Source organism: Pomacea canaliculata, linkage group LG6 (assembly GCF_003073045.1).
Source record: "Pomacea canaliculata isolate SZHN2017 linkage group LG6, ASM307304v1, whole genome shotgun sequence".
NCBI classification, from domain to species: Eukaryota; Metazoa; Mollusca; class Gastropoda; order Architaenioglossa; family Ampullariidae; genus Pomacea; species Pomacea canaliculata.
In genome coordinates, this window is record NC_037595.1 from 14,974,998 (window position 1) to 15,002,309 (window position 27,312).

A 27,312-nucleotide genomic window follows, 5' to 3' on the forward strand; every position below is an offset into this window, starting at 1 on the left:
TCCCTTGCATCCCATCCCATAGACTAATTTTGATGCCTCACTCACTAGTCCTGACACAGCGCTCGACTACCTGAGAGTGACAAGGTATCTGACAGATGAAGGGCTGAGTGGCAAGCTGCTGGAGTGCTTCATCTGGAAGGTGATTTGTGAGAGGTGGTTCCAGTGTGAATTCCTCCATTGATGGCAAGTAAGTCTTGCAACGTTTGGGCATTCTCCTTTAGTTTGGGAGGTAGAAATTCTCTGACTTGCTGTTAATACCCACCAGCTTGCTTGGCGAATGGTTTTTATTATGTCCACTGCTGCCTTCCTATTGACTTCATCGTCGTCTCAAAGCATCATCAGAGCATTTTCCTGATGGGCTCAGTATGAGTTGCATTGCATTACGGGCCATGTTATATTCCTGTAGGCCGAGGATAACAAACTCTGTTGCTTAATTTGTTGAATCAAATGCTTTGGTCTGTCAGTGCATCTAGGTCGAAACTTGATACTAAACAATGATGCAGACAATGAAGTGTGTCAGGGAATACAGTTCGTTACTTGGTTGCACTGATGCCACATACAGCCGACATATAGCCTGCTAGCAGTTGTGAGCCATCTGGCCATCGACATGGGCCCAGGCTTTTCCTGCGGTAATTCGTCACTGATGCTTCCACTTCTAAAAGCTGTAATCATTTTGCACAGGTATGCTTGGTCATTACTAAGTTCACTGACCGATTTCTAGAAGAGAATCACTGTCGGCAATGAGTCGAACTCCTTCTGCACAAAGTGGCAATGATGCACAATTAGCCAATGCATTTCCGATTGGTCCTTTCTACAGTGTATGTCCTTCGGTTGGACCAGTGAGTGTTTGCAGTGCTGGCGGACTGGAAGCTTGTTCAAGTATAAAGAGAAAATGAACCACTTCAGTCTGAAGCTATAGGAGATGTATTGCCCCACCGCGGCGCCCAGTGTTCACAGTTGTGCAGTCGGATCCAACTGCCATGATCTTGTCTGTAATTCCCCTTTCTTCAATTGCACTGTGAATGCTATCAGCAATGGCAGAACCGGGGCCTCGTTCCAGTGTTAAATGGCACAGAAAGAAAGTTCCGGGTTCACCAATCATTATATAGTGTTCTTCGATTGTCTTTATATTTTACCACTTGTCTCCCCTTTTCTCTATCCTCAGTGTCATATCTCATATCTTTTCGGCCATCAGAAAATATTGCCAAGATTTCCTCTTCATTGTTTATAGGAGTTTCCCTGATAGCCCCTCTCAACTATTGTCGAGCCCTCCATACTCTGTGATGATCGACGATATTGATGCGGTCTTCCAAGCAAATAATGCCATAGTCCATCAATGCAGCTGTCCTATTTGACACGCCATATCGGTCTGCTTCCAAAGCAATGGTTGGTATTGGTACCATTTTTTTGTTCTGTTGTTGGAAAATATCAGTCCAGTCATCAGCATTGTCGTCATTATCATCATCGCCGTCGTTGTCGGTTTTACTATCATTGCCATCATAATTAGCAGCGGCCTCTTTTATACTGGTACTGCAGGAAGCTGTTTCTAACTCTGCATGCACTACTGCAAACACTTCTACAGATGAAACTATGTCCTCACTTTCCCTCTTCCTTCTCTTTTCTTTTATTTATTTTTTTGATTTTTATTATTTTTTTATTTTATTTTTTTTTATATTTCTGATTACCCTGAATTCTGCTCTGTATTCACAGATGGCTCCAAAATCCCATGTGGGGGCCCAGTCGCTGCGGCAGCAGTTCCGTCCTGCCAACCACAACGGGCTGTTTCAGTCCGACTGGCAGACGAATGTTCTAGTTTCACAGCAGAACTTCATGCCATCTTGCTTGCCTTGCAGCATGCTCACCGCTCTTTGGAACACAACTTTTTGATTATTTCCGACTCTCTTTCTGCACTTCAAGCCTTCATTTCAAATGATTCTGACCACCCTCTTGTGGTCCAGATTCATAAAATTCATGCAGCACTCTTTCAGCAAAATAAGGACATTGTTTTTATTTGGGCTCCTGGCCATGCTGGTATCCCATGCAATGTTCGAGCAGACCAGGCTGCCCAGGCTGCATATCAGTCCCCTGGTAAACTTCAATCACTTATTTCATCAGACTGCAAATCTTTTTTTTTTTTCGGCCTACATTCAGTCCTTATGGCAACGCCACTGGGACATTCTGGGCCAAAACAAGTTATATGCCACCCTTCCCTGACTTTCCGACCTCCTACCTTCTTGCCGCCCTACTAGACGGGAGGAGGGGTGGGATTGGTGTTTTACGCCGTGCCAGCAACTGAGGCTATATTACGGCAAGGCAGCCAGCCATGTAAATAGATGCCACGTATAGAGAAAGAACAGCGTGCCCGAGACGAGAAATGAACTCTGGGCAGCCAACCTTCACTGTATCGGTGACAGGCGCTAACCGCTAACGAGACGGGAGGAGGTAGTTCTTACAAGATTAAAGATAGGACACACCTATATGCCACGGAAGGACACCACTTACGAGGTGAACCGCCACTTGTTTGTCCCTGGTGTAGGGAAAATTTTAATGTTCTACACTTTTTGATTGTCTGTCCGAAGCTTCAGACTACTCGTCAAATTTTTACAGAAAAATCTTTATTTTCCTTATTTAGGTCCGTCCCATCGGCAGCAATCTTTTTCTTTTTAAAGAGGATAGGGCTCTACCATCAAATATAAAATTTTTATATCCTGATAGTTCTGTTTTGTTTTTGGTGTGATTGTAACCTTTTTGGGCTTCTACACCCCTTTTAAAGCTTTACCCACCCGTTTTTACATTTTGGTAACTTATTATGTTGGGCTTTAAAAATATATCATGTTTATAAGAATTAGGAAGTTTTTATTCCAAAACCTTTAAAGTTACAACTACTTTTTGCCGTGATATAGCCATAGTTGCTAGCACGGCATAAAAACACAAACTGCTTTCTTTCTCTTCTCTTTATAGCAGGAGTGCCACATCCGGCTCGCGAAGGTGCCTCATGCGGTCAGCTCATTTTAACCAGACGCAATATAATTTCATTTCTAAAGTCATGATTCTGGCAAAACCGCCATGTTCTGGCCCGCGAGGTTTTATATTATGTCCATGCAGCCCTCGGGTGAGAAAAGTTTCGGAACTGCTTTATAGTCTCCTCGCCATGCTTTGATGCTTGTGCTGCTTCATCTATTAATCGGGACACTTTGAGCTTGACGTTCTTGAGTAGTTGTGACGGAATTCCAGCAACGAGTCCACAGGTGTATCAGTCTGAGAAAACTTGTGAAACAAAGTGCTTGTTGTGGTGTACTTGCTGTCCTTCAGACACATCGTCCAATTTGCAAACGAGTTGGAAGTTCAGTCAAGGGAAGCACTCGTTCCTCATTGCTATGTGGGACGTCACTTATTATTAATTTCGTTGTAGAGCTGAATGATGATAGTATAATATCATGTCATCAATAAACATCTACAGCAAAGAAATATCCGTTCAGGAAATTTAAAAAAATATGGATCCTGCAGATAATAATGATTTTAAGTACGAAACATTTCAAGTCAAAATAGCAGATCAACATTCTGATTGACGGACATTTCTTGTGGAAACAGGGAGGTGTTGTGCTTATCGCAGAGAAAAATCTTTTTCACATTTAAAATCAGGATAGTGACGTTTACAAAACCTCAAATTTGCGTCAAAATCACTGACATCACTATACCCTGATGAACAACTGTGTCTGCCGTGACGGAGCCAAATGACGTCAACATGACGACCACTTCATAAATCTGATCCAGCTTTGCGCAACAGAACCATTGTTGCAGAACCTCTAAGAGCAGATGAGAATGACAACACACGTTATTGTTAACTAAGAGACCATCCGCAACTGCCTGCACCTGTATAGTTTATAATCTGTAGTAAAACCTGTGATCTGAGAAAGAATCAGTATTTATGGTAGAACCTCTCTTTATTTTGCTCCTGGCACTTTGACTGGCATCGGGTACATAACCAAAATTCTACAGTCTCTCATTGTGCCAGTTCTACAGGCCATGGGTCTAGGCTGATGGCTACATCAAGGGGTTTTTTTTTAGCTTTTTTTTCTTGATTTGTATGCCCATTGAAAGCATTATAAAACGCAGTAAAAGCAAATCACTACCGGTCACGTTCTAATTATTCCCAGTGATTATATCTTATTTTGTCTATTTTTGAATTGTAAAAATGTACCATTTTCAGTCACATAATGACATATTTGTAATCTTGAAGACCCCCTTGTGGTTGCCAGGTTTCTTACCTCTAAGGCTCTGTCTAAAGTGTCTGCGAATAACTGAGTACTCATTGATCTTAAACTTCCTTCTCTTTGTGTTTCGTTACAGTGTTATTTCTTTTCTGTGGAGTTTGGACTCTGCAAACAGGATGGACAACTGCGTGCATATGGAGCCGGTCTTCTATCGTCTGTTGGAGAGCTGAAGGTATTCTTTAGCAACACAATGAAAATCATTTAACAAATAAATGATCGACACAAAGGGTATGATCTTTTCATTCTCATTTAAACAGCATAAAAAAAACAGATGTGCGCAGTAAATAAGCTATCGGTGTCTAGCTGGGTGTACAAGAAAGCTGCCAGTTGACAAATACGATTTCGATGGACAACTTGGATAGGTAAAATTAATTTGTCTTTGAAAGTAAAGTTTATCTTTGGAGGAAGTCTGGACTTATTTTACAGGGATATTTATAATACAGTAAAACCTCACTAGAGTCCACCAAAGTCAGGTCAAAACTGAGAGGGTAGAGAGATCAATGAGTCTGCTTTCACCCCAAGAACCATAACCTCGAACAGCTATTAAATTCAAGTTCGTTTCTCTCTATGTCAGAGTAATCGCTCACTACGTATATACCGTGGTAGACAAAGAGTAAAGACGCTTTCTTAAAATGCATTATTTATACTTTTGAACGATCTCGCCATGACCTTACGTCCTACGTAAGATAACATCGTCCCAACTCGAAAGTGGAATCGGCCATGCTCAGGCTAAATGAATACCCTAAGAATAAGACCTGTTTTATATGAACGGAACACTCACATGAGGGCCTCCAAACTAAAGAATAATGACGACAAAGGCTTTCTAAAAACAAACAAAAATATGAATTATTTAAAAGAAAATTCTGTTATGAACCATTGTGTTATTTGTTTTCTGAATTTGAATCGCAGCCGCTGGCCCGGGTACACCAGACCCACCTGTTCCCGCCTCCTCCCTCTCGTCAGGCCCGATTGTCATTGTCATTGAAATTCCCAATGACGCACTACAGCTTTAGCCTAACAACTTAGAAATGCTATGAATTTTCTGGCATTGCATCCTATTTTTCATCTTACTCGACCTTCAAAGAGGTGCTACTGTCAACAGCCCATGCAGGAGGTTTTAGGGCGACAAAGGAAAAAGAAAAGAAAACCATGGGTCACGAATGACTAGATCTCTGTGACCAAAGGAGGACCTTGAAGAGAGGAAAAAAAGCAAAACCAAAGCAGCTACCAACTACAAAGAAATGAACCAGAGAAGGAACTGGCTTACGAACGTCATAGACTGGTCGTCCTGCTGACTATTGCCCACAATAGACAAGAGTGGCGGCCTGTCAGCTATCCGCGTCTATCCCCAGCGACAGGTGCCAGTCAAAGAACGACTGACTGACCTTCATTTACCAAGATTGGAATCCACAAAAGACGCTTTATTTATCCAGAAGTTTCTATGCTTCTGTGTTCTATCTGACAGGAAAACAGACGTAAATTTGAAATGGATTATTTTACATTTGTATATTTGTTTAACAACCGAGAAATACATTTTCACTACTTACATACATACATGAATCAGTCTTATCTCTCAATCATCTGTGCATTCAAATTTAGCTGAATTTATCCTTTAATGCTATTTTGTAGCATGCCCTGGCGAAAGAATCAGAAAAACATCTATTTGAGCCTCTGCTGACTTGTAAGCAAGAATGTCTAATAACAACATTTCAAGACGTCTATTTCTACACTGACTCGTTTGAAGAAGCCAAAGAAAAAATGAGGTAAAACTAGTTTTTATTCTGTTGCACACAATACGACAAAATGTAAGTTATTACTTCTTTATTATGCAACAAAAAGGATTTTTCGATCTCGTGCAAGATGGCTACAGTAACTCTTTTGCTGGAAGTTCGTGATATTCATGTGACTTCCATTTTTGTTTTCTTTTGCAGACAATTTGCAGCAACAATAAGACGACCTTTTGCAGTTCGTTACAATCCATACACACAACGTGTCGAGGTGTTAGACAGCACCAGACGAATTGCTACTGTTGTGAGCGAGCTGAGGGGCGACCTATGTATTGTCAGTGAAGCTCTACGTCGAGTACAACTACTGGAAACTTTTTTGAAGTCATAAACCCCACTTCCATTCAGATTGCAAGCTGGAAGTATATCTTTTCTTTGCATAGTGATTCATTTTAGTGTATTGCCATGAGACTTTTCCCCGTTTTTCAATATTTTGGGTTTTGTTTTTGAGGAAAGTGGAAATAATTTAAGAAAAAGAGGCGGTGGAAAGAGAGAGAGAGATCGCCGTGTTAATTCGCCGACTGATGAGTTTGTCATTTCTGCGTTTGACGTCTGCGCAGTAAAATCCTCTCGCATAGGGATGCTGCAAAGCTGGCAGTGCTAAAGTCATTTCCCACCCCCACAGCCTTTGGCCACATTTTGTTTTTACTGTCGATCTTAAATGTGAAACTTCTGATAGATTATCAACATTTTAATGTAAAAAATAGCATTATATGCTCATCGCCGTCCTTATCAATTCCTTATAGCTGTATCTTTATTAAATAATTCACTGGTGCGCTTCATCCCGCTTTATCCTATGGAAATATCCCTTATTTTCAAACTACTGTTTGAAGAGTATTCACAGTACATCTGGCATAATGCCATTGATTGTTGTAGAGAGCTTGGTTCACAAGTACAGGTGCATTTTTCTGTTCCATTCCACTTATTTACATGCGTTTTTAATGTATTGTTGGACTGCTAAACAAATGTAGCATTCGAGTGTATAATCGCAAAAAGTTTCCATTTCATTCCATAGTGTACTACTTTACTATAGGCTTTAATTTCTATCAATTGTTTTCTAGATGAACAAGTCACATGGTACACAAACTGTCGGCCGGCATGTTGCGCACTAAGCAGACGATAATGGTGATAGCTGTTAGAAGTCCTGAGAATAAGCGAGGATAGGTTTTGATAGAAATGTCAAAGAACGATACAAAATCATAATTTCTTATATCAAATTATGCCCTTACGTCTTTCCTCCCTAACCATTCATCCGGGATCTAATGAAGTGTCCAGAATTGATTACATCGACATCGTCAACTACCTAGTTGTGGGGGTTAGCTCTCATACCTCAGGTCAAACACGAGATTAGTAATACTTCTCTATCAAAAATAATAATTGAATTAAACTGTCCAAACGCTAAAAAGTGTTTCAATGGGAATTTGTGTCTTGTTGAAGCTGTTATATACCCAATCAATCTATGTGGAAAAACATAGTGAGTGTAGCATCATGAGTTGCTAGTCCTTCTGTCAGATAATACAAGTGACAACTCAAAAAAAAAAGCTGATAAACATCTTTGTGTGTAAATGAATATCTCAGTGAAGATCTGTGTGTTTTTATCAACCAGTGTGTGTATGTGTTGCGTTGAGTGGTGTATGGGTGCGGAACAGTGCAGTGCAAACTGTCCCAATTCATGATCTTTTTAGACAAACAAAACTCACCTCGAATCTTGTGTTAGTTGTCTCTTTGCCTTGATTCTTTATCAAAAGTCACAAAAGGGTTTCATTCAACAATAGTGATTTAACATTCTCAAAATGATGGACTATCACACGTTTCGCTCCGAAAGAGACAAAATGAAATTAAGCTTATGACTTCAAGGATAAGTGCAGGTTTTTGTAACTTTTAGAGACGTTGTGCGATTGAAAAGAACACCTCACAAAGTTAATTAAACTGCTAAGTCGGTATGTTATATTACCAGTTTTTGTACTAGACCTTGCTATCAGAAAAATTACCAAATTTTGAGTACTGCATGATGCACTCTGTAATTAGTTTTTATGCCTTGTTTTTCCTTTCTGTCAAATATTTTATGTTTATTTTGAACAAACTATACAAAATAAACGGCCTTTAAATTAAATAAAATGTTAATGTCTTTATTCGACTTTTATTGCAACAACAGCCACACAGCCGGTGTGGCCAATATTTTGACCAGCCTACATATCAAGAGAAACTCTTGAATACATTGACTGTATTCTTTAAGTTAACACCACTGCCTATCAGTAACTATGTAAGTAAATTACAACTGTAAACGTATACGGACTTTTAGTAAGTTGTGTCGATTTATTAGCCAGGTTAAAAAAAACCCTGTCAATTTATGTAGATTATTCCACAGACTATGACCCTGTTGTTTTTTATCACAGAAGAAATTCTTGTGAAAACAGGTTTTAAATGCTCAAAAATAGTATGCTCTCACTGATAAAACAAGCCGCTTAGTCTTGATCCTGTTTGTTTACCTTAAGAAACTTCTGGACGACATAATTGAATGGTATCACCCGTGCAAGGGAAGGTAGGAGTACACGCGGTGCTGACTACTATATATTGTCCAGACAGTCCAGTCGTCTCCAGTTACTAGCCGGACAATAGCCAGGGTAGACATCAGAGGCACTGCCGACTAGCCAGGCAATAAAACGTCTTTTTCACCTGACCACTACTTGCTGTCCGGTCTAAGAGCTGAAGTGAAATGACTTCTATCTGAACATACTGTCGTGGTAAAAACTGAGTGTATTCTCCACAAACAAACAAAACTAGAATATATAAAGGAAAAAAAGGATGAACAGCGCAAATGACACAAATGACAACTAAATTTTCAAACTTTACTTTATTGCCTTTCTCTATATTTCTTATCTTTCTTTCCTCATAAGCGGGGATATCAATATTCGGCTTGTAGTCCGTGCTTACATGTACGATCTATGTGTGCATTCCATCTACGTTTTGGTGCGAGGTGCATGCACGTTAATGTTCACACTGTAGTATTATTTTATTTTCCACTTGTTACGTATACTTAGTTTCTTACATTCTGAATGTGGAAAATGACAGTCTGTGTCCATCTAACCGTCCTAACGAATTCAATATTTTCTTACCACTATCTGCACTTCCGTGGCAGCTACTCCTCATAAACTTCTGGGAAGTAATCTGTAGATGCGCAATAAAATCCGAGGCTGGAAGCAAGAGGGCAGAGCTTGTATATACATCGCTGTAAGTTTGGCTCTGATGTGGTTTGTTTCTTTTTGGAAAACCGAACGAAAATGAGTAAGACAGGGTATTAAAAAAAAAAAAAAAAAAAAAGTAGAAACAACAACAAAATATAGTTTGCAACTAAAATTGGTTTAATTTATTTTTACTGTTTCAAACATTCTCCGTTCATCCCTGAAAATAATGTCAGGGGTGGGGAACCTGGGAACCTTTTTTCCGCCAAGGGCCATTTGAATATTCATACCATCATTCACGGCACATACAAAATTAACTTAAAAAATGGAGAAGACCAAGGATCTTTGTGAACACCATCAGATCAAGGCAAATATCAAAAAAAAAGTTACAGCTGGAGGAGGTGCAGTTCCTGGGAGTGACAATGGATGAGCATATGTTCATGGAGTGACTGTGTAGAGAACATAAGTCTCAGAATCATAGTGGCAAATCTACTACAGGGAGCAAAAAAACGAATGACTTCATATGCAGCCTAGTCACCTGCCTGGTGGGTCTCTAGGAGTCCTTGCTAATAATAATTTTTAAAAAGTATGATTTATATGGCGCATGAAGAAGAAGCATGCTCTCCGCGCTTAAGTAGGAGGCTCAGGCAGAATATGAAGGACGAAAGGAGAAACAACTATGCAGGCACGTAATAAATGATCAACATAGTAGACACAACGAGGAATCATGGAACAAACAATAAGGATGGAAAGTGTCATCAGTAAGGATGGAGACTGGCATGAGCTCACCTCTGCTGTGCTCCATCAGATCTCCTCTATGAAGGTAACAATAAACACCTGTTAGTTTTGGGATGCACAATAACTAAACACAAAATATGAAACAGAGGTATTGAAATCAGCAAATTATAACAGTGAATTATTGTATACAGCTGACCCTTAATCTGTAAGACAAAATGAGGTTCACACATGACTTTGTGAGAGAGAACACGCAGCAGACAGGAAACCTCACTGTCAAGATTATCATAGGAGTTGCTTCACATCAGCTGTAAGAGAGATTCTTAGCAAGAAATGAAAAGGATATTCAGCAACTTATTCCACTTCTAGATTTTAAAAAAGTCACTGCAGATATTGCTGAATATTGGCATCGTTTTGGGAGTTATTTTGGCAGTAATTTAAATTTCCTAGTCCAAGTCACTTAGAAAATAGCAAGTTAGAGATCAGAAATGTCGTGTCTTAGTGATAAAAGTACTTGAACTTTATTTCAATATGCTGTCTGATGCTAAAGCAGTTAAAAGCACATTATTTTTTATCTCATGTTTTCTTTAAGATAACACTTTATTTATCCCAGAGGGCAATTAAGAGCAGCTCAATATGAAAGCACTAAAACAATACAACATATTCACACCTGCCAGTCTCATACATTCCAGTCCAGGTAGCTGCATTCATTTACACACAATAACATTCAGACATCTGAATGAGATTTTTAATGAGATATATGGTGATATAGACAAGTTTTGTGTGACAGACTGCTTCATGATGGCTGTTTTGTCATTGGATTTATCTTCTTGGATATGTTAATGTGATTATAGAGCCAAGAAAACTGAGTAAGAAATTCTAAATTCTACCAACGTAAAAAAAAACCAAAACAACTACATAAATGGCTATTTTTTTGCAAAAGAAAAAAAATTCATAGGTCCAGAGGGCCAAAGCTCTAGTGAGTTAGCAGAAAAGTCCCTCTTCCTCCAAAAGAAAAAATCCCACTGATGGTTATAAACTTTTAAGCATATTTTAAATAAGAATAAAAAAAATTAAATAACATTAGAACAATTCCAAAAGCATGCATTTTCCAAAAGACACGAGCTGCTGCTTTATCAGAAAAGCAAGAATTACTCAAGACTCGTAACAAGCAGTTGACTTTATTCTGTCTTTTATTGGGTCTTCCTAGCTACACGTCAGATATTTATTTAAAAACAGCATTGCATCACAAGGAATTTCTTTTTCACACATTATTACCTCGCACAGTATACGAGCATTCTTCCCTAAGTTCAGGCATACCAGATGCAGACCATCAACAAATGTTGATATTTCTTGGCACTCTTAAGGTACTCACATGCAAAGGAAAAAAGTGGTCTTGGCATGAACTTCATTTTTTTTGATTACCCATTTTGATTCCTACAGTTATAGAAATTTGTAGCCAAGTATTAAGAAGGTAAAAATGTTTAATTCCTTTTCTACAAAACACATTTCTACATAACTTGTAAATGAAGCTAGCCATTTTTTAAATCTTAATGTAAACAAATTTTACGCTCTTGTAAAGGCTTTTCTAATGTTACTGTCCTGTTGTCTTTAACTACCAGGTAAGCAGAGGTGAGAAATTAGAGTTGAAAGGCATATTATTCAGCACAGAAAGCTGCAAGCAGGCCTCTTCTATCATAACAGGCTCCATAATTAAAGACATCTGGTGAAATCACTCAAGCCAAAATCCCCCTCTGAAATAGTGAATTCCCCCCTCCTTTAAACATGTGCTTGAAACTTTATGAATAACCTTACATTAGTAGAAACAGATAATGGAGTTTTCAAAAGTCCAGGTACAGTTATTTCCACAGGGGATCCAAATGGCTGCCATTTTAAAACATTTTACACAAGGAAAAAAAAAAATCTCTGTAACAAACCAATTACTGTCATTCTTTTTTAGGTTGTGATTCAAAAAGTGAGTTCTACACAATAACAGAGATTTTAGTTTTTATGAAAAAAAGATTTTTAGTCATAATGCTGTCTGTTACTATAGCAACAAAAAGAGCTTTGCTATTGCATGTCAAATTGGTTTATCATTGAAACTGTGACATTTCACTTTGCTTGAGAAACAAGCTCAGTGCATCAATTTTAACGTTTAAAAACAAATTTGAGAAAATCGAATTAGAAAAAAAAAAGAAACTCTAATACACAGTAGATCTAAATAGGACATGCAAAACATGTTCTGGCGATAAATACTATCAACTAAAGCAAGTACAAAATAGTGAAATATGATGGTTGTAGACTCAACAATGCAACCTAAAAATCCTTTTTTTTTCATGCAATTTTCAGAGGGGGATCTTGTCTTTTTAACAACCTATTAACATGATAATCAAAGAAAATTTTCCAGCAGATTGCTACACAGGATGGTAAAATGTAGCCATGGATTTGTCACACAATTAAGAATGTCTTCGGTGGTCAAGACTAGATCGAGAACATAGCAACTGCTCTCCTCTCTCACGCACATTCACTTCCCCCCTCTCTGTCTCACTCCCACTCCCACACACATACACATATGCTCAAACACAATGCAAAATGCAGCACCTAAATGAGTTTCTCTGTATGTGGTAAAGGAAAGCTCATTCCAATTTAAACCATGCACTGTCCTTCTCCAAAAATTGAAATTAATCTGCTGTGAAGGATTTCACCAGGCTCAAATTACATCTCCTTTAATCTGCCAGATTGGTTGGTGATGTTCTGGTCTGCTATATGGCACTCTATCACAAGCTGGATGAGATGATGCAGGCACTGTAGGCGCATTCAAAAGCATCTTCTTGCAACTTTAAATTGACAGCTGTTACCGCTGTGTCAGTGCTCATGCATTGACTTCTAGCCAATGCTTGCAGAAGAAACAACTATGCCATATAGATAAACATGTTGATATTGTCTTCATCACGACGCATATAACGATGTTCTATCAACCACTCAATCTGTTCTTTTATCAATTTTTTGGACGGCAAAAACATGTTCTTCAAGATTTCTACCAGTTCAGTCTGCAATGCTGCATTAGTAATTCTTTTCCGCATTTTCATGATTTTCACGATGGCCTCCTGAAACAGAAATACAGAGATTATTTAAAAGTACGATGAAAAGAATCACAAAGTACGTGAAATGTGGTAATACTGTCTAATATTCTTAACAACTGTTTCTCATTTTCCATGGTTTTTCCAGACTTTCAAAACTATATATAAACCCTACCTTCATGGTGAGAAATTTTTGTGGTGAACCATTAACAGTGGCAATGTGGTGAAAGGGATATAATAATTACCTGAAAATATGTTGCTAAATCATCTAAAGCATATCTTCCATTTACACCTGAACAATGCACTGTCAATTCATTGGCACTGACTAATCATACAGAATAGCATATCTTGGAGTTTAAAATTACTTATACTAACAGTACCTGAACACGAAGGATCCTAAGTTGCATGATACCCTCATTGTCCTCCTCTTTGCTCTTCTCTGTCGATAGCTGAAGCCGCCCAATTAAATTCATCTTGCCACTCTTTTGAACTTTGCCATTTTTACTGCAACAGCAACAAGGAAATGTTCCAATAAGTTTAGCATATGTTTGTTAAAAGGTGCAAATGACATGAAAACTACTTCTGGTGACAAATACCTGATGTGGAAAAAACCCAAGGTTCAAATTGTTTGGTTGTAAGATGGATGTCTCTTTTTGCCATATCTCCATTCTAAATGATAGGAGATCATACATGTTCCACTGCCTAGTCTTCCTGTCCACAAGGGCAGTCATAACTTGTATCAAGCGCTTCTACTTTTCAGCTGAGTTCATTTTCTTTTTTCATAATATGAATAACCAAATATTAGTCTTTGAAATTATATAGAATAGTAAAGAAAGTCCCAGGCCATCCTAAGGAGAGTTAGATGATTCAGCAGACTTGCTTAACTGCAGTGCTCATTGATAAATAATCCTTTAAAGCATGCCATTTTCATTATCAAATACAGTCAAATCTCTCTACTATGCCACCCCTCTACTATGCCACTCTCGGTATTATGCCACTTTAGCTCGGTCCCGACTATAAATTCAATGTAAGAAAAAATTTACTATGCCACCCAGACTCTCGCTACTATGCCACTTTTTTGTGATTGTTAAAAGACACAAGTTGTAAAATTCCGCGCAGTGCTCGATTATTATACTGTACGGTAGTGTGGGACATTGCAGTTAGTGGGGATGGAACATAGCACGCACACAGGGAGGGTGGCGATGTGGGGAGTAGTGGTCGCTGGCTGGGTGACATCCACGTGATGGAGGGAAGGTGTGAGGGGGTCGACTAGCGACAGGATGCAGGTGCGCGGATGTGGTTGGGAGGGGTGGAGGATGAAGAGGTGAGGGGGAGAATGAGAGGAGACAGCTAGCGAAGCCGACGATTCTTGAGAGCTTTGGACCAGACTTGGGCAAAGGCCTCCTGTCTCTGACTAACCCGCCCGCCAGTATATATACTATACATACAGTATTGGGTAAAACTGAGTTAACTATATTAGTCCGGCCCTCTAAAACCATCCCAATTTCTCATGCGGCCCCTTGGGAAAATTAATTGCCCACCCCTGCTTTGGACTGACGGGTAACTTGAACAAACAAAGCAGTTTTTACGAACCCTCTCTACTATGCCACTCTCGCTACTATGCCACTTTTGCTCGGTCCCGGTAGGTGGCATAGTAGGGAGATTTGACTGTACATCATTTGCAATATTACTTTCTTTACAAGCAGCCCTTGGACAGTTAATGTGGCATGATGATGTGGATGCGATGTATTTTATCTTTTGTATGTACCTTAACACTCTAAACTCTTTATGTACACATGCCATATGCTCTAACTAAACAAGAATTTGCATTTATTAACAAGCAAAAAATGATTATGGTGTTTAGAAAAATAAACATGCTTTACTCTAGAGAAGACCTTTACTCTAGAGAAGAGAAATATATTAGACCACTGTGACTGGAAAGGTATTGGCTAGACCTTTAGGTACAACACTGAAGCTTGTGAATATCTTATTTCAAACAATTTTGCACATGGACTTTTAAAAGCTATTCTGGCTGGAATCTGTTTCTGGAAAAGTATGGTATCCCTATGATTTTTTTTTAAACAGTGCAACTGACAGCACTCTGACATGTTACCAACAGATTAATACATTTACAGCATTTGGATACATCAACTAAACACAGCTGTCTGCACAAAGGTATGTGCCATATTCAACAATGCTTACTCCAAAACCATGTTAACAAACTATAAAAAAAATGACAAAATAATGATGATGCTTGTATAGTATGGAATCCCAGCATATGGCCAAGTGCTCTTCCCTTCACATTACTGGACAATGACTATATAATATAGTTGATTGAGAAAGGGTGTAAAATAACAGCACTCTCGGACCTCAAAACACACACACAGAGAATATACACATCTTAACCATGGGCTAAGAATACAGCAAGAATGAAATTACTACTAGATGTATTTCTGAAACAAGAAAGAATTTATATCCCACCCACCCCCCACCCCACAATATGGAACAGACCAGTTTAAGCTGAAAATGGCAGTGAGTTCCAAAGTTTGGGGCCAACACAAGAGAAAGATTGCTTATCAAACTTGCTGGAGCACATTTCTGGCAGTTGTACAATAAGGTGGTCTGCCACAGATCAAAGGTGCTTTGATGGAGAGTAAACAGTGAGCATAGTAGCCAAAAAGGCAGGGTATGAGCCACAAGATGTTATACAATATAAATTGGAACACCTGAGAAGAGATCAGGCATGATAACATTTTCTTGACTTGAAAACAAGGCATGGGGCAGAGTTCTGAACTTTGTGTAGTTCATTAATTACATGGTGTAAAGTAGAAAGTTGGCATAAGCAGGTCTGGAAAGAACTAGTGAACTGTTATCTTTGTTGCCTGAACATCAAGGTATAGTCTGATGGCACAGATCAAATAAATAGTTGTTTAAGGCAAACAACAAATACAAGTCATATGGTAGTCAGGGGACAAGTCAAGCAAGATGATGTAGCCCAAACTGCAGGCAGAAAATATAAAGGAGATGGTACAAGTCCTCACCTTCTTTTAACAAGGTCAATCATTTTTGAATGGCATTACATCCCTTAAAGAGAAAAAGATGGTTTGAAAATGAATTACAGGTTCTCATAATTTATGCTTATTCATTTCTACATGATGTGTAACCATTAGAATCCACTGCCAACAAAACTAGAAATTGAAGATCCTACCTTTGTGTAACCATGTCTTCAAAGAAAAGTTTTGGGAAATACCATTGGAAATATATAACTTCCTTTGGATAAAAAAAAAAAGTACTGTTTGGAATGAGACAGAAACAGTTTAGTCCTGCTTATGTTGAACTTCATTAGTAATTTTGATTTTTTTTTTAATATTTTGAAAATGCTTTGAAATGTGGATACTATCATAAAAGTCAAGGTAACAGAGCAAATGAGTTAAAAACTTTTTAAAAAGCTGGACTAAATCTTAAGTTCTCTGGAGATAAAATTCATATCTTTTTTCTTATACATCAGCTACATTCTAGAAATCTACCATGCAAATTTTTTTTAAAAAGCCAAACCATGAAATCAGAAAAAAGTATTTTGGAAATAATGGAATGAATCAAATCAAATCAAATCAGACTTTAATGTCTATCAAGGAGCCCAAGACAGAAATTTTTCTTTTGCTCACAAGGCAGGCATACATACTCATACAGACATTTAACACACACAGGAGTAAAGATATAAATGAAGAGTAAACAAATTTTTTTATAAATTATTAGAAGCTTCAAATACTACTTGTTTTAATGTTGTCGTTTTAGCCTTTTATGGTAGGAACTGATATAACAACTGATAGCTGTCACTGATAGTAAGTAAACATAGCAGACTAATTTTTCAGTACTTTAAACAGAAAATTCGTAGCAGAAGAGTATAGTGTCTTCTTATTGATTTCTTCTTTTGTTTCTTCTTTCATGCAGTAGATGCCTTCTAGCAAACCAACCGAACCATGTTAATCTGTCAAATATTTACCTGTGGAGTTAATGTTTATAACTGTCAAGTCAATAAAAAATTAAATGTGTAAATTGGATTATGTGAGGATTTATCCACCATGAGTTACAGTCTAAATATCTGTGTAGCATCATTTGAAAATAGGTACAATATAAGAAAAAATGTTTTAGTCTGACTTACATAATAGCAAATTCTTGGTTGATCCAGAACATAGTACCATCATGGATGTCCTTAGGGCCCTTTACTTCTGGGCCTGACAAAAGTACCTGTCTCTTGATTTTAGGGAAGAAGAGCAGGGACTGTACACAAAAAATGCATATATATCTGAATACTACATTTACAAAAGAATGAACTCAGAAAAAAGTATTTTGCAAATAATGGAATACGGAGTATACAAAACTTGCATTTTATACACTTTCTGCTGACTGTTGATAATGCTAATCATAGATTTGTACTTTTGTTCACAACTTTGATAAATTTTTCATGCAGCAATAATGACACTCTTTGACTGTACCAGATGACATGACCTTAAGAGTTAAAGCTCTTCAACCATCAAAAGTTGTCTCCCTGACATGCAGAGCACTCTACTCGTCAGGTGAGCAACTGCCCTCTAACAGTTATAAAGGCAAATGCCAGGCCAATACAGCAGCAGCTTTTAATGGTTACTGTGGTGTTCACTAGCCTCTGGTCTTTTTAAGTGCCATAGAGAATTTTTTTTTTTGGGGGGGGGGGATTCTTGTGACAATGGACCACATTCCTTGAGTTGTGCTTGTCAGTCGGTGTTAAATGTGCTATGGAGTTTTGTCAATACATAAAATTCTATTTTGTTTTATTTTTTGTCTGCATTCCTTGTGCCACTATCTTGAGAAAGAACTTTTCTACATCAAAATTATGTCCACTGCATGGACCCACTACATTTGTTCAAGTTGTGTACGAGTCGGATCTTTAGAAAACACTTATCCAATGTGTATACAGTGCTCAGTTCATCTTACCAGCTGTGTTAAGTCTATGCACTTTAGTCCAAGAAGTGATGGATGCAAGTGTGGTGTGACGAACCACTTCAGGTGGGATCTAACTTGAGGAGGAAAGGAGCTTTTCATTTTCTGCCTGCATGTTATGTGTTGTGAGCGGTCCCACTTCATCTGAACCCTCTTCCTCACAGCATTCTTAGAGTGTGTGTTGCCTGGTTCTCATGTGGTAGGCACCCCCACCCACCTTGGAAAGTGGGCTGTGGCCCCTCCCCTTGCTCTTGGTGTTTTATGACGTCAGTCAGTTCACCTCAACTGCACGTTCCTGCATGTTTTCATGTCTTCTTTGGTTCCATCGGACTTGCATCTGAAATGTTCCCTCACCTTCAACCCGGAGTTACATGTTGGATGCAGGAAATGCTCCCGCATTAAGTTCTTTTAGTGTTTCTGCTTTTGAACCTGAGGATCTTTCCTTTATGTCAGACATGAAAGCTGTTTCTCTCTTTATTAAGAGTCTGTTACCAGTGACCAGGTGTCTGCTGGTTAACTCATTTATATGAGTGTATTGATGCAACTGAGGTACAGTTATGAAGATATTTTCATTCACATGTGCGAACTGTATAGGAAGAGTAAAGGAGGCCACTAGTTCGGGCTTTGTATAGGTGGATGCTGATGAAGCTGCCGGCACCCTCATCCTTCAGAGTATCATCATGTCTCGCATTCCTTTATTCTCGGAATCAATAATAATAATAAAAATGAGAATTTGCAGAGCACCTTCCAAAAATTTGCTCAGAGCATAAATCCTACACAGACTAAATCATCAACAATTATGCACCCATATTTACATATAACAGACACATTCTCTTCTACAACAGAAGATTAATCTGTTGGTAACTCATACACAAAATTACAGACACGTTATACACACTCATGGTCAGGACAGGGTCACAATAAAGTCGTTGTTCTGAAAAGGTGCATCTTAAGTTTAGACTTAAAGGTGGAAAAAGAATCAGTCCCGAAGGCTGATGGGTAATGTGCTGAACTGAGGTCTGACCCTGGGAATTTGTTTACAATGTATGTTTCAATAAAACATTTACAAACCAGAAGAGTCCTGCGCAGTTCAGCATCTGGTAATTCTGTAGCTAAACGCAAACTCTCATATGACAGTTTCTCTCGTGGTCTTTGATTCCAGGCAAATAACACAGCCATCTGGAAAGTAGTCACCTCCAAGTTGTACCGGCCCATATCATTGGAAAATGTTATCTGCAAAAAATAGAAGCAATGAGAGAAGAAATAAAGAAAAATATCACTAACACCCCATAGTTCTCTAAATGTGTGGGATAAAACTGTTCTCTTTTCTGGTCAGAAAGGACTGTTTACAATTTTATATATCGTATACAGTTTTTTTAAGTGCTAAATGCTCTCTTTAAAGTGCATTTTTAGCTCACTTTCAAGATCATTAAAACAATTATTTTACCCATGTTCGATAATAAAATGGAAAGCTCACAATGCCATTTGACATCAAATGATGCCACTGCAGTTTTCGACCTGAATGCTTCAGTCTGTAGAACTCCTCAACTTGTGGTATGTAGTCCTCTAATTCCATTGGCAGAGTCACTGACACTCTCTCACTTGACCGTGCCCAAGCACCAGCATTCAGAATCTTGATGTTGATGGCATCTGAATCACCATATAAAAGTAAAGGAATACATTGGAAAATACCTAGTATTATTTTGTGTACGTAATAATATATAGTGTCTCTTTTCTCTCTGGTTTTGCCATTTCTTACACAGTTTCCAAGAAACTGAAAGTTATACAAAGAGCCTTTGATATCAAATTTGTAAATCACTAGATGCACATTCTCGTGGCATTTCCTTTTTTCCATGCAGCAAAAGACTTAGATGCAAGAGACAGGCTACTAACTCCATAAGTCTGAGATTTTCTCCTGATACTTTCATCATCAACTGCTGTATATGTGTGCAAGATTCTTTGAGACAACAAACACCAGATGGATGTTTGTTTTTAACGTCGTGCCAGCAACTGATGCCATATCAAGAAATCAAAAAGTAATCCTAACTTTTAAAGTCTAGGGACAAAACCCGCAGAGTGACATAACCATAACATTCTGTAAAAGACCAACTCAAGAAATAAACAATATTTAAAAGAATAGGCAGAGTGTAAAAAGGAGTGATGAAGACCAAAAGGGCCACCAACAAACCAAGCATCAAAAGACAAAACGGTCATCAGGACATAAGATTCCCTCAATCTGATGATAAAGTCCTATCTTTCTTAAAAATGTAAAGACTGCTGCCAATGGGACGGACCTGAAGAAAGAGAACAAAGAATTTTCTATAAAAGACTGCCAGCAGATACTCTAAGGGTGGGGGGGGGTTGGTGTTTTACGCCGTGCCAGCAACTTATGGCTATATCACAGCAAGGCAGCCAGCCCTGTAAACAGATGCCACGTGCAGAGAAAGAACATCATGCCTGAGACGAGAAATGAACTCAGGGCAGCCAACCTTCACTGTATTGGTGAAAGGCACTAACCGTTGCACCACCAGGCTGCCTTGCAGATACTCTGGAGCTCAGGACAAACAATCATAACATGTACCACCCGAAAACTTCCCCCACACTATAGACAAACTGATGGTAGTTTACCTCGTAAGAGGTGTCCTTGCGTAGCATAGGTGTGTCCTAACTTTAATCTAGTAAGGACCACTTCCTCCCGCCTCACAGGCTAGCACAAAGGTAGGCAGTTGGAAAGATAGAGAAGAGTGCCATATAATTCATTTTGGCCCAGAGTGTCCCAGAGGCGTTGCCATAAGGATGTAGGCAGAGAATGTAGGCAGAGAAGAAAGGTTTACGGTCTGATGATACCAGCAACTGTTGTTTGCCAGGGGACTGACATGCAGCCTTGGCAGGCTGGTCTGCTTGAACATTGCCTGAGATACCAGCATGGCCAGGAGCACAAATAAAAATAATGTCCTTGTTTTGCTGAATAAGTGCTGCATGAACTTTATGAAACTAGACCACAAGAAGGAGGTCAAAATCAATGGAAAGGAGAGCTTGGAGGGCAAAAAGAGAGTCTGAAATAATCAAAAAGTTGAGCTCCGAAGAGCGGTGAACTTGCTGCAAGGCTAGCAAGATGGCGTGTAGTTCCACAGTGAAAACAGAACAGCCATCTACCAGTCGTACTGAAGCAGTCCGTTGTGGTTGGCACCACAGATTTACTGCCGCAGCGATTGGGCCACCACTTGGGATTTTGGAGCCCTCTGTAAAGATGGAACAGCATCCAGGATAGTCAGAAAGGAGTTCATAAAAACGTTAGAAAAAGATGAGGTAAACAGTGACCCCTTTTTTAAAAGCTGTAAGATCAAGACGAATCTCTGGAATAGGAAGGGTTCAAGGAGGGGATGGTAGTGGAGAAAGAGGCTCTACTCTACCCCTGCATCTTGTAGGCAAGGTGCTACACGGAGTGATATTGGCTTTTGTTCCTTGGTACGAATGGCATACAGGGCAGCACACTGAGGTCCGAAAACAGCATAGTACGCAGGGTTATAAAGATTAACGTCCTGCTCCAGATTTGTTAAAAATTGTAAATTTATAGGAAAGTGATCGCTGCCACACAGGTCGTCATGTACAGCCCAGTTAAAATCTAGTAACAGTGCTGGGCTGAACACTGATAAATCAACTGCTGACACTGTGCTACTGTATGGACGACAAAAGGTGTTAGAACTGTCATTCAAAAGGCAGAGATTCCTTTCCATAAAAAATGATCCCAGCAACTCTCCTCTGGTGTCAGTCGAGGCCCCGACCCATGAGGGGTGGTGCCCATTAAAGTCCCCCAAAAGAAGGATGGGAGCAAGGAGCAGTTGAGTCAAAAGACCCTCAAGGTCATGTCGGGATATCTGAGCAGAAGGAGGAAGATAGACACAAGATGCTAGGCATCAGAGTTCTTCAAAGTTGGCTCGGATCCCTTGAAAGTTCCATTGAAGGATTGTAGACATAGTTTATCTGTGAGGAAAAGATGCAGAGCGCCTCACAGAAACAGAGGGAGAACAAGAAGAAGAAGGCAGGGGATGGTGGGATGGAGAAGGCGACACTAAACGTCGCTCATCCACATCCATCCCCTGCTTCGCCAAGAGAAGCAAAGTGATCAGAAATAGGAATTGATGGTGCTGATGTGGTAGTCCAGATGTTATCTGCTGAGTAGTGGGTTTTCCTGCCGATTTTACAGTCTGTCTGTGGTGTGGTATTCTTGTTCCTTGGTGATTTTGTGTTGCTTGCTTGCTGGCGTGCAGTGTTTCTGACTGGTGAAGGAGGATGTTTGGTTTGTGATGCTTGCGCGGCTTGAGATGCTTGTGTGGTTGGAGATTTTTGTGATGACTGGGTGCCATAAAGCTTGCAGGAGGAGGAGGAAGCATAGCCTGGTGGACTGGGACATGGCCCTCAGAAGAGACCCATGTCATCTGGATAGACACAGAGGTGGACGGTCATTTTGTAACAGCTGCCAGGATATGGAGCTTGAAGTAGAAAGTGCTCTGAGGAGCCACCCACTACATGACGGTGAGCATCGGGGTATTAGATGCCCAATTCCTTGCATACGCGCTGAATGGCTGCCTCTTCTTTCCAATTCAGGCAGTCTTTAGAAGAAGCGACATGAGACCCTTCCCAAAATGCCCACTTGGCACTTTCAAAACAATCAGCTGCAGCATGGCCTGTACCACTGCAGCAGAAGCAGCGCACTTGGGACTTGCAAAAGCTAGACCCATGACCATAACGCTGACAGCTGAAGCAGCGCAACGGTGAAGGTATAAATAAAGAAACTTTGTCTCGTATATATCCAATCTCAATGAAGTCAGGTATTTTGGGCAAACTGAAAGTTAAGAAAAGAGTATTTGTAAGAATGGATTTTCTGTCCTCCTTTAGGATGATCCTCTGCACCGCTGTGACCTCCTGGGGTGCCAGTTCTGATTTGATGTCAACTTCGAACATCCCAGCAAAGTCTGGGCAATGAATGAAGAGTTGAGGGATCGATGAAGAGTTACATTTATGAGCCGGTCGACAAACTGTTTCCTGCCCATCGGCACAGGGCCTCAGACGCTTTCTGATTAGGGCACTGGACAAGAAATTTTCCGAAGCCCAGGCATCTAACAACAGAAAAGTGTGTAGATATGTTTCTAAACCCTTTGGCTATTGTAAAAGGTGACCGGCTGGGCCGGATCCGCACCCTCCACCACAAGAAAATGGGGCCAGGCCCCTTCAACATTCTCTCTCAGCAATCTCTCACTGCATCCTCACTGTCCAAAGATTCACCTTCTCTGATGCATTTTCCCAGGTTGTGGTTTGTTTTGTGCCATGATATAAAGGAATTTGGTTCGTTTCTTAGGCTCCCCAACCACCACGGAGTCCAACAAGAGGATGCGACCGAGCGGTACCACTTAGGGTATTTACAGCAGGATCGCACCAGGGATACACAAGGAATATACTCTGGCCTTCTCAGTATAAAGACCAGATTGACCCCAGCCACAGCTTTCTAGCAAAGCTACTGCAATAGGCGACCAGCCGTCCAGGAGAAGTCCGGGCCAAAGAGGTGTGTTGGTATGATAGACCGCAACCCATCAGGGACCTCAACCTCTAGGATCTCATCCTCCCCCGACACTGGTTGCCTGTCATGGCAAATGCAGGGGGCCTAAAGGAGGCCCCAGATTCAGGTAAAAAAAATGGCATCAAAAGAAAGGTATGATAAGAAAAAAAAGAAGACAAGAGAAAGACCACTGTAGACAGAAGATGGGAAGGATAAAACTGTAGTATGACAGGAAGATGTTTGATTAGAAGAAGAATATAGATGAAAGGGCCAGGTAAGGGAGAAAAACTAAAAATTTAAGAAAAAAGGGGTGGGCCAGCTTAGTCATCCTGCCGGAGAAAGGCACAAGAAGCTAGGCCCATGGAGGCGGCCAGCCTGCCGAACCTTTACAACAGGCCAGCACACAGAACCTTTACAGTGACATGTTCAGTCTGTACCTGGGCAGCCAGCTGGTGGTGGTGCTCAACAGCTACAAGCTCATCAGGGACAGACTGGTAAAAAATGCTGATGCCGTCTCTGACAGGTCTTATAGTTTTCTTCAGGATATAATAACCAACAATAAAAGGTTCCTGACACCTCTGAAGCGATGCGGAAAGACCAAAGAAAGGTTACTCTAAACATCCTACGTGAGCTAGGGATGGGCAAAAACGCCCTGGTGATAAAGATCCAGGAAGAGGTCAAAGAATATGTCAGGGTCATATCCGAGAGCCAAGGTCTACCACTGGATCAGAGAGCTTAGATATAGAGAGGGTGCACTCGCGACCGGCGGGAAAACTCGTCGGTTAGAGTTATCTTTCGTAATGGGGTGCTACGAAACAACACGGCACAAGGCGATCGTTTGAGGCAAGGTGGGAAATTGTTCTGCAATTAACTGTCAGAATGCCAGATTTAAATCAACCCCAAAAGAAAAACGTTTCCACAATTTCCCAAAGGACGAAGAGAGGTAAGCTACAAATTTATTCTCAAATTACGATCTATAAGTGTACTCTAGTTGAGAGCAGTCTACTACAACGCGGTTGCTCTTTTACTACGATTATTAAAACGACTTTACTGATTATACTGTGAAACCGTGTGATGAATTCTCACTTATCTGATTAGAAACCTATTTAAATTTGTTATAGTATTTTCATTTAAGGCATGCGTCTCTGGGGTGAGGTGTTATAAAAATATTTGTTATTAATATATTGAAAAAATTATTACAACAGGTCCAAAATATGGATGAACTTTACGAGAAGGAAAGATTTTGACCATCTTACACCATCTGATGTGTATAGAAAAGGATACTATCTCTGCTCGGATCATTTCGAGGAAAGTCAGTACAACTGTCCAACCCCCCAAAAAATTCTTAAGAGGCTGTTAAGATATTAGAGTGTGCTATTGTAAAAATATTGACCAGTTAATTCCTGGGAAAAAAGTTAAATCTCAGTTGATTCAACTTCTGTGGGAAGAGCTATGATTTGTGTGAGAATTTATTGCTCATGCTTGTATGTAAACAGAAATCTATATGTCTCATTTTGTGAGCAAGTCTTCTGAATGTGGCTTGTTTATATTCATGTGTAAGTCTGTTTTTGACTGCTTTTCTCATATTCATAAATTCTCATAAATTAGATTTTTATGGATTTTAAATAAATGCAAATTTGTGCTCATGGATGTGCTGTCTGAATTTATAAAAGTTATCCTTTTTAAATATAGTCAGCTGTCATACATGTATTAAAACTCTCCCAAACTACCCTTATCTAAGCAATTCTCATCAATAAAAGACACAAAAATCTGTTCTTAGATAAATGTCATTTCATATCACAAACACCTAGACATTTACTCCAAAGATAAACAGTGCTAGCGATGACTTTGTTTAGTAGTGGTTGATAGTAGCAACTGCGCCGTAGCACCCCATTTCGAAGGGACGCAACTCCGTCACTACTTTTCTTAACAAGTAAGGATAAAGGAGTGCACCCTCTCTATATCTAAGCTCTCTGGATCTAGCCCACTTGACCCAGGCAAGCATGTCCAACAACATGTGCTCCATTCTCTTTGGACAATGCTTCGAGTATGACGACGATGTCTTTGGAAATAACCTGATGTTGGTAGATACTGTTGTTAATGACTGGGTAGCCTGTGCCGCAGTCACTATCATGCCCTACCTGCAACACCTGCCTGGTGATTACCTAAAGTTGCAACGCCTTGTGGACAACATGCGGCTTATGCTAAATGAGTTTATTAAACCTTTTGTAGATGAGCACTACTGCAGGTTTGAGGAGAGCACAGTGGATGATTTTATAGGTGCATACATCAGAGAAATACATCATTATCGTAACAGGTAGTCAGGATCACCTCACGTCAACAGTAAATACATATTCCAATTTGTTAAATTTTAAACAATTTTACCACCAGTGTTGGATTATAAGGTATATTTTTAAGATGCTAATGCTAAGATAGTCTTTGACAGCTTTGTAGGTGGAATGGATACTGGCTCTAAAATTATCTGCTGGACTCTAGTTTACTTCCTTCACAACCCTGACAACCACCGAGTTTTGGGAGCTGAGCGAGCACACACTATAAAGAATAGACCCCAGTTAGTTTATGTGGAGGTTGTCATAATGGAGGTTATTTGCTACGTCATCATTGTGCCACTTAGTTTGCTGCATCACCTGCGTATGACATGGAGTTTAGCGGATACACGATCCCTACAGGCACTTTAGTCACCCACAACCTGGATTCTGTGATGAAAGCTCAGAAAATCTGGGGTGACCCGCCAGATTCTGACCCAAATGTTTCATTGGAGGGAGAAGATGGCAAACTTTGGTGGCCTGAAGAGTTCATTCCCTTCTCTATGGGTCGGCATGTCTGTTCGGGTGAGAAGCTTGCCAGAATGGAATTATTTCTATATCTGTTAACAAGTACCACACTTCCAATTCCTGCCTCCAGATACCATTGCAAGGCCTGATGAGATTTTCTTATTCTCCTGAATATTTCAAGGTTTGAGCTGTGCCTAGGATGTGTTCCACAAAAGAAACATCTGAATAAAAACAGTAACGGAGCCGACATTACCCTCTCAGAGGGCACCAAAACACATCTACAGTGATTCTACAACTGATTTTTGAGACTAGCATCCATTCTCATTATGTTTGTGTTTTTTTCTTTTTAGTAAAGTGCTTTGACCCCACCTTTAATGGTGGAAAAAAGCGCTACACAAATCAACATATTATTATTCTGCTGAGAAGCTAAGTCCTGTGATTCCTCATATGGAGTTATGTTTTTTACTGCCAAGCAAATTAGCATGGATATCAGCTTGAAAACTCAATGTACAATTAAAAGCTTAATAATATTAAATAGAAATTCATAAAATTCACCTGCAAGCCCTTCATTGTTGTTGCGGTGAGCTTCTTTAAACTCTCCATTTAGATCATCACTAACTTTGATGTCCTGAAACATGCGTGCCAACTTGTTGACATAGTCTGCTGGCATACCAACCTCCTGCAGTGTGAAAAAATAAAATAGCAATAGCACAACATTTACTGCATTTGATCAGGTTTTTAATGTTACTTTAAACTAAAACTTTTACAATCACAGTAATTTTTAGTCAAAATATCTAAAATTTAAAAAAAAAACCCAAATATATGGATCTTATGCCACTTCATGAACCAATCAAGATGGCATATTTTTTTGCATTTCGACATCCCTTGTGATTGGTTGATTAGTGGTGTTTTATGCCATGCCAGC

At 39.6% G+C, this 27,312-nt stretch overlaps 2 protein-coding genes across 2 annotated transcripts in view; one reads left to right on the forward strand and one right to left on the reverse strand.

Moving 5' to 3' along the window:
* Positions 1 to 7,628, forward strand: part of LOC112566861 (tryptophan 5-hydroxylase 1-like) — a 30,780-nt gene extending 23,152 nt beyond the window's left edge. The window contains exons 12-14 of the mRNA XM_025243266.1: positions 4,351 to 4,446; positions 5,904 to 6,037; positions 6,206 to 7,628. Coding sequence (XP_025099051.1) covers positions 4,351 to 4,446; positions 5,904 to 6,037; positions 6,206 to 6,389 — 414 coding nt within the window. The 3' untranslated portion in view covers positions 6,390 to 7,628. The remainder of the gene's footprint in view (positions 1 to 4,350; positions 4,447 to 5,903; positions 6,038 to 6,205) is intronic.
* A 3,512-nt stretch (positions 7,629 to 11,140) lies between these two features.
* The window catches only part of LOC112566104 (cullin-5-like), a 38,338-nt gene continuing 22,166 nt past the window's right edge, over positions 11,141 to 27,312 (reverse strand). Inside the window, exons 13-18 of the mRNA XM_025242071.1 lie at positions 26,943 to 27,066; positions 19,513 to 19,685; positions 19,107 to 19,268; positions 17,218 to 17,336; positions 13,436 to 13,559; positions 11,141 to 13,082 (exon numbers count right to left, since the gene is read on the reverse strand). Of these exons, the coding sequence (XP_025097856.1) occupies positions 12,888 to 13,082; positions 13,436 to 13,559; positions 17,218 to 17,336; positions 19,107 to 19,268; positions 19,513 to 19,685; positions 26,943 to 27,066 (897 nt within the window). The 3' untranslated portion in view covers positions 11,141 to 12,887. The remainder of the gene's footprint in view (positions 13,083 to 13,435; positions 13,560 to 17,217; positions 17,337 to 19,106; positions 19,269 to 19,512; positions 19,686 to 26,942; positions 27,067 to 27,312) is intronic.